At 36.7% G+C, this 10,473-nt stretch overlaps 2 protein-coding genes across 3 annotated transcripts; one reads left to right on the top strand and one right to left on the bottom strand.

Moving 5' to 3' along the window:
* Positions 1-420: 420 nt before the first annotated feature.
* On the bottom strand, positions 421-1,968 carry LOC133860613 (uncharacterized). The gene has a single exon (XM_062296186.1). It carries the CDS (start codon positions 1,966-1,968, stop codon positions 421-423), a length of 1,548 nt encoding a protein of 515 aa, XP_062152170.1.
* A 4,154-nt stretch (positions 1,969-6,122) lies between these two features.
* LOC133860023 (B2 protein) lies at positions 6,123-9,873 on the top strand. Of its 2 annotated transcripts, none has more exons than XM_062295649.1 (6): positions 6,123-6,192; positions 7,481-8,059; positions 8,440-8,540; positions 9,053-9,136; positions 9,232-9,342; positions 9,479-9,873. In XM_062295649.1, the coding sequence occupies exons 2-6, from the start codon at positions 7,492-7,494 to the stop codon at positions 9,524-9,526; spliced, it is 912 nt and encodes a 303-aa protein (XP_062151633.1). In that variant the 5' UTR covers positions 6,123-6,192; positions 7,481-7,491; the 3' UTR covers positions 9,527-9,873. The 2 variants fall into 2 exon arrangements, with proteins under 2 accessions (XP_062151633.1, XP_062151634.1); XM_062295650.1 differs by having other exon boundaries at positions 6,130-6,244.
* Positions 9,874-10,473: the final 600 nt, after the last annotated feature.

Here is a 10,473-nt window from a genome sequence, read left to right as displayed (position 1 = left end):
TCTCATTAAAATCTCCTACACACAACCAGGCTGAAGGCTGAAGAGTCTTGAGGAATCTCAACAATTCCCATGACTCCCATCGTTTGGCAGCATTGGGAAAACCATAAAAGCCAGTAAACTTCCATTCTGGACTTCCATTGTCATTCCTTATAATGGCATTTATATGCTGACGGGAGTAATTAAAAATCTCTAGAGAAGAGTTTTCCTTCCATAATAGAGCTAAACCTCCACTTCTACCAATCGGGTTAACTACAAACAGCCCCTCAAAACCCAGTTTACATCTGATTTTTTCCAACTTGCTACCTCTACTCAAAGTTTCAATAAGAAAAACAAAGTTGGGTTTCTTTTCCTTCACCAATTGGTGAAGAACACGAACTGTTCGGGGGTTCCCAAGCCCCCGATAGTTCCAGCATAACAGACTCATGGCGACAGGCGGAGCTGAGAATCAGCCACCGCCTCTTCATCAAGTAACAGTAACTCACCTCCAGAATGCCTCTTTTTAGAATGGTGCTCTTGGTCCTCCGGGTGAATCCACTCCACATCTTCAAACTTCCTCTTTCGATCTGTTTCGCTAGGATCGTCTCTTGTAATATCCTTTGTCTTTCTTTTCCACTTTCGAACCTTACTCAGAGTCTTCGGCGTCTCCTCTGTTGACGGCTGGACAAGCGATCCCTCCAGCTGGGACCCAATCTTTTTCACTGCCACGTTGGTATTAGGGGTCATCCTTCCTGCCACTTGGCTATCTTCTATCAGCACTTTGTTTAGCGTGGCACCCTTTCTGTCATGACTATCTTCGGCCCTTGGCTCGATACAACCAACCTCGTTTTGAACCCCACGGATTTTCGTATCATTCTGGTTAATAACCTCTGTATCGCTTATAGTTAGGGGCTTGTCTCGCTGATGGCCCTCACCTTTGCCACTGTCAGACGCAATTTCTCCTTCCAAATCCCCCCCTAAATCTTCCTCATTAATGCCCGTTTTCCCGCCCATATTCTCATCACTTTCCATGAAGTCTGTCGTACACAGTACATCCATCTTTTCAGCTGGTCCATCTGAAGCTCTTCCAGCTGGAGCTTCCCGGTGTATCTCGCCACCACCCTGCATGACGGAGGAATCACCCGGCAATCTGTCATCCCCTTCCCGAACCCCTGGTTCCTGATCAGCCAACACTTGATTCCTTGCATTATAAGCTGATTGTCGAACTGCCGATGATCCTTCCTTCCTGAGGTGCAATCCGTCCGCCCGAAGCCAAACCCCCCAAGCCTTAGCTGAAACCTCCTCATTGATCCGGAAGTTGGACTTGCGCGGGCAAGCTTTATCCTCATGGTAGATCCTTCCACAGTGATAACAAAACTGTGGGAGTTTTTCGTATTTGAGCAAGACCCAAATAGATTTACCATTGAGGACAATTGCCCTACCCCTTTCAAGAGGCTTTGTAATATCAACAGAAACTCTTATTCTCAAATATCTTCCCCATCCTACACCATCTCCCGTAACATCTATGTCCTCCACATCTCCAATGGATTGGCCTATACGGAGACCTACCTCCCGGTTCATGCACGTGAGAGGCATGTCATGCACCTGTATCCAGAAAAGCGCTTTGGAAAAATCCATCTGCGAGGGAGATATATCTTCATCAATCTCCTTTAGGACCAACAAACTGCGGTCAAAGAGCCAAGGTCGTCCCTCGAGAACGCGCCGTTTGTCTGCCCTGTTAGAGAACTCTAGAAGCCATAAATTATCTTGTATCTCCTTGAAGGCTACTGTTTCAATGGTTTTCCACAGCCTTGACATTAACGTCTTAAAGGCTTCCTTTTGGATACGTCGATCCGACATCAACTTTCCCAGCAGGCACCTTTCACTTCTTCCTCGTAGATCTGCGGTATCCGACTCGGTGATTGTTATCTCCTTCCTTTCACCTTCTGAAAGTTTCAAACCTTCACTCATACTCTCAATAAGGCCTTCCATCCCAGAATAAAGAGAAAAACTAGGACTGGTAACAAAGAGACTCAATACACTGCAATGAAACAGTGACTGAAAAACTCCCAGACGTGGAGAAAAAACGCCGGGAGACTTACACTCTCACTTCTAGGGGTTCCCAAGGCAAGGAGACACCTAGAGGAGGACTTGTGGAGTCAGTCTACGCTAATGTTGGTTGAAGAACAGGTTATTAAATCTCTTGCTGGGGTTGCTTCTGACGGTGCATGAGGGAAACGAGTAGACAGGGAAAACAAATTGAAGGACCTTCCAGCTAAGAGAGACGGAGTACTCGAGCTTGTGGGCTACGTACGTTGATAAGGGAAACCATCGCAAACAGACAGACAAGTTTTGTTTTGTTTTGTTTTTTTTTTTTTTTTTTTTTTTTGGTAATTACCTTTTCCCCCATGAACTACCAAAAAATGCTCGATGCCCCCATGAACTACCAACTCGACCAAAATAGAGCATTCAACTACCAAAGACAACCATTTTCCCTCATTCTGTCAGTTAGAGGGGTTAAAAGAAACAGTCAACGGGTCATGTGCCGTTTTACATGGGGGCATGTTGGAAGATGGTGGTAGTTCATGGGGGAAAAGAGGAAGATGGTGGTAGTTCATGGGGGGAAAAGTGGAAGAAAATGAGGGTAAAACGGCGTGTGACGGTCACGTGACCCGTTGACCGTTTGTTTTAACCCCTTTGACTGACGGATGGGGGGAAAATGGTTGTTTTTGATAGTTGAATGTTCTATTTTGGTCGAGTTGGTAGTTCATGGGAGCATCGCGCATTTTTTGGTAGTTCATGGGGGAAAAGGTAATTATCCATTTTTTCTTTTTTCTTTTTTTTGTTGTTTAACTTACTTCAGCCATCAGAAGTATAGGCTCAGTGTAAGGGATATCAAAAATGGAACAGTCCCAACAAATTGGTCTCATCTGAGCGGTAGTGCGAGAAAAAAACAAAAAAAATTGTTTCAAAGGGGCTGGAGTCTCATTTTCTGGGACTGTTCCATTTTTAGCTCATCCATCGGAAAAATCCATCAAACAAGGGAACAACAAAGCACCCAATGCCAGCAAAAAAAAAAAGAGTCAAAGCCTTCATGGCTAAATATTGGATTAAAATAAAATAAATGAAAACATTTAATATATAAAAACAAGCTATCCGGTTAGTAACCGGGTTAAAATAACCGGCGGTTGGTAAAAACCGCAATCAGCCTACCGATTGTGGTTATGAGCTAATAACCACTACCACAATAGGTTGTACACCCCTAATTACAACATCACAATTCACAGGTGTCTCACGAGGCTAACAAAAATCCCAATGACCCAACACGTGACCGAATGGGAGGCCCATCTTATCTTCATTCTCTTTTTGATCTTTAAGGAGAAGCCCATTTGAGATGGAAAAACAATTTGAACAAATTATTGCTTGTTTGAGTGAGCGAATTTTTTGAAAAATTGTGAATATTGAGAAAATTTATTTTTTAAAATTATGTTTGGATGATTTAAAAATCATGAGACAAAATTATAAAAAGTTGAATAAAACCTAAGTATTTGAATTCTAAAAAACAATATTTGAAAAATACTTATCACCCAAACATGCCCTAAATTGATTAGTGTTGTTTGACGTTATATAAATAAATCTACATGGTTTTAAAAAGAACTTATAAATCTTTTTGGTATGTCCCAATAGCAAAAAATCCATCCGTATAAATTTAAAAACTATTTCTTATAAAGTTATAATTTAATCTGTAAAGGGCGGCAACCAACCCTCGTACCCCTTTTAAGGATAGTCGGTCTACCTCAAGGGTTACAGGAGTAATTAGGCCACTCTAAACAATTCTATTTAATTTTTTTTTTTCCTATGCAAATGTAAATTTGTAATTTCATAAGCACTCTGTCGGAATAAAATAGCCAAATTTATACAAAGGGGTGGTTTTGTTTTATAGAGACATACTATAAGGATTTATATGTTTATTTTGAACACAAACGGATTTATTTATTACAATGTCAAACTACATGAACCAATTTAATAGTCGGTTTATGATTATTATTTTTTTTCTTTCAAAACTCATGAATATATATATATATATATATATATATATATATATATATATATATATATAAATCGATTAAAATTTGCACAAATGCTTCAATAAAACATGGACTCCCACTCATATTTATGGAGTTCATCTTTTCTGTTATTGCATTCACGTCTCCCCATGCTATGGTGGCCAGGATGTTAGTAAATTGGTCACCTTCCCTGAAAAGTGCATGAAAGCCCCGTTGATGTGGATTCCATACCCCATTAAGTCACATTGCAACCAATCCCACCAACACTATTAAAATCATTAAAGAACAATCCGAGATCCATATGGACTATGATTACAAGATTTCCCTTTAAATCGGGATAGATTTATTTATTTTTATAATTAAGACTATTAAACTGACATTTGTCATTAAAATATGCGATTCTCACATGTATTTTTGATATAATTAACAAAACATGTGATTTTTACGTACATTTTTTTAAAGAAAATAATATTATACACCACACTTTTATCCCATCTATTTAATGTGTAAGTAATGTTAAAAGTCCCTTTTGTATCTCTCAAAAAATGAGGTGGCTTTTAAATTCATCATTGGGTTTGTGATTGATCACTATTGAATTTTGATCAAACATGATTTTAAAAGCCATCTCATTTTTCGAATGACACAAAAGTAATACATGAGAGACTTATAGAATTACTCTTAATGCGGCACTGACAATCAAGTTTAAGATTATTATTTTTTTAAACAAGGGTTGACCAAGTGACTGATTAATAATGTAACATCAACAAAGTGAGATAAAAGTGTATTGCATAACTTTTTTTTTTTTTTTTCTTACGGTATACTACAATTTTATCATACTTTGTTGATTTATTTATTTATTTTTATAACAAGAGCTAATCCAATGACTGATTGACAGTGCTACACCAATAAAGTGAGATAAAATTAAAGTTTATAGCATTTATTTTTTTGAAATTAAAATTGGGAATAGCATATTCTAGAAATAAATGTCTCATATATATATATATATTGGTAGATAAATGTCAATTTAATTTGTAGAAATTTTGTCCACATTGAAAAGAGTTAATTCATGGAACTCACGGGAAGCAAGAGGGGTGGTTGTTAGTTTTCTAGTTGAAGAACAAATTGGATTGCTAGAATTATACACTTTGTCCTCATGGAACAATGGATATAGACCTTGTAGCTTGATAAGAAAGTGATTGGCCAGCTATTTTTAGACGGAATACAGGCTCTCCTCCTGATATTGGGATCCAATATTGCCCCTATAATCTATTATCTATATCCCCTAGAATGTTCTCGAATTCGAAATGCCAATTGTACTAGCATTAAATATTAATTAACTAAAAAGAGGCAGATTTATGTTCATTGGACAATAATTAATAACAATTAAGATAATTACAGATCGGCTTCGTGTGGATATTCATAAATTATAAATTACTTTCCTATATTTCAAATATTGTAATTATCTTCTTATAAATTTTAGTTAAATATTAAATTGATGAAAAACTCTTTCAAATTGTCTTCAAATCAAATATATAAAATTTATATATATCAATTAAAAAATTATGTAAATCTTTAACACGTTAAGAGATACATAAGAGTTTTATAGACTAAATTTGAAAAAATTATTCCAGCTCGATTTAAAATAAATTTCCGTCGATATGAAATTGTCATATATCTTGGATTCCATGAACTCTTCTCTTAATACAAAATTTAACCCTTAGTTGGCTTTTAAGGTTGTAGGAGAACATATACTTATATTTTGTTTATAATTTAAAGTAGGCCGGAATTTGTAGTACTTTTTTCCTTTGTGCGGGACACAAACCCAAACTATGAAAGAAAATAATGAGGTTTAATGACAATTTTCTAAAATAAATAAAAGTGATTTATAATTACTTTTTATTATAAATGATCAAAATAAACGGAATGCGATAGGAGAAAAAGAAAACTTTTATCATATTTCCCTCTCCCAAAAAAAAAAAATAAAAAATAAAAAATCAAATGGCAAGCAGCGTAATTCAGTCAACCACAAAGGGCAATTTCCCAATGACCGAGCTATAAGAACAATAAAATATCAACCAGTTCTACTCCTTTCTCTCTGTCGTGTCCTTCGGGTCTCACGGGCCACAGCCAAAGCTGAGCTAGATTAAAGGTGTGCTCTCTCTTTCTCTCTCCTTTGGGATCCCCAAATTTAGGGCTCTGAGGTACCTCTCTAATCAAGGCCGTTAATTATGCTCTGAACACTTGATTTCGAAGCTTTCGTTTTGCTTAAGTTAGTTCAGCTGCTGCTTCTTGTCAATATTGCATTTCCTTTCGTGTTTTGGATCTTGATGTAGTGGGAATTTTGTTTGCTTATGACTATTTTTGAGTGGGTTAGCTTTGATTTGGGTCTAGATTTGGAGTAATGTTGGTCTAATAATGTGAGAGGTTTTTGTTCTCTTTTGGTTGAGAAATTGGGTTTCCTTGTTGGGTCTTTTCTTTTGGAGTGATGTGGTTTTGAATGTGGGTGTCTTTCGTTTTGTGTTAAGAGTTCTGTTGCTGAGAAAGTGAGAATGGATAAGACTTTTTCTGGGTTGAAATTGAAATCACTAAAGCGGATTTTTGGTTAAGGTTTGTGCATTCATTTTAACCTCTTTGGTGCGTATTATATGTTTGGTGATGTGCCTTTGTAAAGGGTACTCAAAATTTTTATTTTCATAATGACCCAGAACTTTGATTTTCTGTTTTTGTTTCATAGTAAGAAAGCAATGACATTAAAAACAACACGCACCTCAAAAGCTTCACGGGTTCCCTTCTAATGTTTTGTGAAAGCTTGTTTGTATGCGAAACCATATGCTTCTTCTGGAATTTTGCAAACTTTTGGTCATGGCACATGCAAAGAAACTAGCTATCTTTACTACGAAGTATCTGATTTATTTTGTAGATCTTTGATATTTGTATCTTTTTGAGGTGTTTTGAGATCATTGTTCCCATGTATACTCTTGGAATGATATACACGATTGTCATAACATATCTACTCTCTGATTCTGGTCCTCCATTGAATCGATGTTACTTGAGCTGAACTTTGAAGTAATCGAACATATGGGATTATAATATTCCAATAAATAACTTGACTGTGAAAGCGTCCCTTTTCTTTTCTTTTTTTTTTTTTTTTTTTTTTTTTTTCCTTCTTTGGTAAATATGCATTTGTCCTTAGGTAGACGATGGGATTCTCCATTGAAGTTTTTCAGTCAAAGCAGTTATTGGCATTTGATTGATAGTTTTTGTTTTATGTGTAAATGTTTAATATAGTCATGCTTTGTCTTCTTATGCATTGTTTCTTTGCTCAAACTTTTTGGGTGATAATAAGGGTTTTCTTCTCGTACTTTTTGTTCTAGATGTTTATCTTCTTATTTTATCAGACTACTTTAAAAGGATTTGTACTGTGTCAATGGAATTAGGTTTTGCAAAGATGGAGACCATGCAGAGCTTTTGGCAATTGGGTGATGAGCTTCGAGGACAATCAAAAGTCTCAGAGGACCACAAATGGTTAGTAGCTGCTTCTAAATTGGCTGAGCAGACAAGGTCAAAGGGCGAGCGCATGAATAATCTTGATCTCTCCAAGGGCCCAGCCGAAATAAGGACAAGGGAAAAATTTGGGTTCCAGGAAGATAACAAATTTGAGAGCCTCAACTTCAATATGTTCAACTTGGACTCTAAACTAACTGAAAATGTGAACAAAAGTTCCTTTAGGAATGGTATTTACAATATGAATGCAGTGTACCAGAAAAACAATGCAAGCCTTGTGGGAAACATGATGGGTACCAAGCATAGTGGCAATAACCACAGCAATAAAGCATCCAACGACAATAGCAGTCACATCAACAACAACGAAAATGCCAACTCCAACAATGCAGTTGACAAAAGGTTCAAGACCTTGCCAGTGACAGAGACGCTCCCACGGAATGAGGTGCTGGGAGGATACATTTTTGTATGTAATAATGACACAATGCAGGAAGATTTAAAGCGGCAGCTATTTGGTAATCTTCTCTTTTTAATCTTTTCCTTGATTTACAGTAAAGGTACATGGGTGTGAATATTTCTGACATGTATGTGGCCATCTCTTGTATAATGAATTGCGAACATATCCATCAAAAGGGGTTTTTATGTTTACATCAGTGCTTGAATAGGGAGTTTGAAATTATAATCAGCAATTTAGTGGTTGAAAACTGAGAATGTAAAACTTTTAGGATGAACTGTCACATTTATAACTAAGATGGTTACTCCTACTCATCAAGTTGTGCAAAACAAGTTTTTTGAAGTGTCAGTATATGCAGATTAAGCTTAGAATTTGTTTTCCTTCATTGAGAATATCAGGTGAATGGTTTATGTGCATATTTCTAATGCGTTCATTTCACAGGTTTACCTCCAAGATATCGGGATTCTGTTCGGGCAATTACCCCCGGCTTACCTCTCTTTCTCTATAATTACACTACCCACCAGTTGCATGGAATCTTTGAGGTTTGTGCTCTTTACATGTATTTATTTCCTTTGCAATGTCTTACTTGTGCAGGGAGTTTTCTCAGTTAAATTGTCATATATTCAGTAAAGAAGGATTATAATATCATCATTTTACCCTTTATTTTGATCGAGAGACCAAATGATTATCTTATCTTCATTCTTTTGATGGTTGGGGTGAAAGAGTTGTTATTTCAAACAGGCTACCTTGTTATATCATGAGGTTGTCAAGAGAGAATTTATTTAGCAGTTGTTGAACAAGGTGTAGGAAGTGAATGGGCAATGGGCATTAGGAGTTCATTGTCCTGTATATTACTGTTTTCAGCAGAGATTGTTAGATATCCTGATTTTATGTAAATTAAGTACCTCATTTTTCTTTTTGTTTTCTTTCCTCCAATAATGTGTAGCGCATAAGCAAAAGTTCTTTCCATAAAGGATAAGGAAGCATGAGGTGGATTACTTTTGTGCTTAACTTTGAGGTTGATTAATCATTTGCTGGTATTGATTTTGTACAGGCAACAAGTTTTGGGGGATCTAACATTGATCCAACTGCGTGGGAAGATAAAAAATGTAAAGGAGAGTCGAGGTTTCCTGCTCAGGTAGAATTTGGATTGATTGATTGGAAAGCTTTGTTCTCTTGGTGTATGTGGCAGATATCTAATTTGCTAATACACTGTTTTTACCAATTTTATAGGTAAGAATCCGTGTTAGAAAACTCTGCAAGGCTTTGGAAGAAGACGCCTTTAGGCCAGTCTTGCATCACTATGATGGCCCCAAATTTCGTCTGGAGCTCTCAGTTCCAGAGGTATACTGCATATTATATTCTTCTTCCTTGTTTTTCTTTTTTCAATTTCATGTCATTATGATGTGAATCATTTTGCAATATAATTCAGTGATTTTTCCTACATGGATGGTCAACTTTTTTTGTTGTGATTTTGCAGACACTTGATCTATTAGACCTCTGTGAACAAGCTGGGTCAGCAGCATAAGCAAGATGTGAGCACCCATTGCTCAATGTAGTAAAGTTTTGTGGTGCAAATCAGCTTTGTGCTTCTCTCAGATTTTCCATACAGCGCAAGCTTGGGAAATGTTCTCTAGAAAAAAGTAGGGTAACGTGTGTGAGCCAGCTGAATAAGAAGTCCTGTATCAGTTGTGAAGATACTCCTCAAGTTGCTGCATGACTTTGATAGCATTATAATGTTACAGACAGAGTTGCAAGATGTAAAAGAGAACATCTTCTGTGTGTAATTCTAAAGTCGTCTAAATATGAAGGGTGTGAGGTATTTCTCGTTGTGTTTGTAAACAAAGTTATCAAAAAATATGTTCTGTTTTTTTTCTTTTTTTCATCGGTTTGGTTAGAAGTGGGTAAGCATTCTCTATATCATGCAAATGCAGCCCATCCCCCCTTAATTTTGCAAGTGGAAACTATGATTGCTCTTTGAGATGATCATACGGCACGGCTGCATGGGTATAGCTTTTCCTTTCTCGGGCAATTATATGACTCTCAGAAAAAAGAAAAAGAGAGAAGTATAATTAGACATTAAAGGGCTCATACAACTCTCGAGTCCTCATCGGTACTATGAAGAGATTACTCGACCGAGACTCGCGAGAATTCTCGGGTCTACTATTTTTGCAGCAAACGTTGAATAAGCAACTGTAAATATAGATGCTGCAAAAGAATTTATAAGCTACAAAGCTGTGATCCCAACTTGGCCTCATGAAAATATCTTCGTTTACGACGTGTCGTGGGGTTCAAAAGTGAAATCGCAATATTCAAGACTAGCATCTTTTAATTCTCAAAGCTTCCACATAAACTGTCAATCTAAAAAACATTGTCTCATGTCGTTGAAAGGACAAATTGATCTTTAAACAGTGATAGTTGTTGAAAACTAATTTTCAGATGTAAGCATTTTTATCGGGCCAGTCAAATGTTATT

Source organism: Alnus glutinosa, chromosome 2 (assembly GCF_958979055.1).
Source record: "Alnus glutinosa chromosome 2, dhAlnGlut1.1, whole genome shotgun sequence".
Classification (NCBI taxonomy): domain Eukaryota; kingdom Viridiplantae; phylum Streptophyta; class Magnoliopsida; order Fagales; family Betulaceae; genus Alnus; species Alnus glutinosa.
This window is presented reverse-complemented; position numbering and strand designations above follow the sequence as displayed.

Excerpts from the sequence above, each read along its gene's own strand:
- LOC133860613 (XM_062296186.1), bottom strand. The coding sequence starts at position 1,968 with ATGGAAGGCCTTATTGAGAGTATGAGTGAAGGTTTGAAACTTTCAGAA.
- LOC133860023 (XM_062295649.1), top strand. The coding sequence starts at position 7,492 with ATGGAGACCATGCAGAGCTTTTGGCAATTGGGTGATGAGCTTCGAGGA. Across the intron at positions 8,541-9,052 it reads AGTTGCATGGAATCTTTGAG|GCAACAAGTTTTGGGGGATC; the intron begins GTTTGTGCTCTT and ends GATTTTGTACAG. Across the intron at positions 9,137-9,231 it reads AGTCGAGGTTTCCTGCTCAG|GTAAGAATCCGTGTTAGAAA; the intron begins GTAGAATTTGGA and ends CCAATTTTATAG.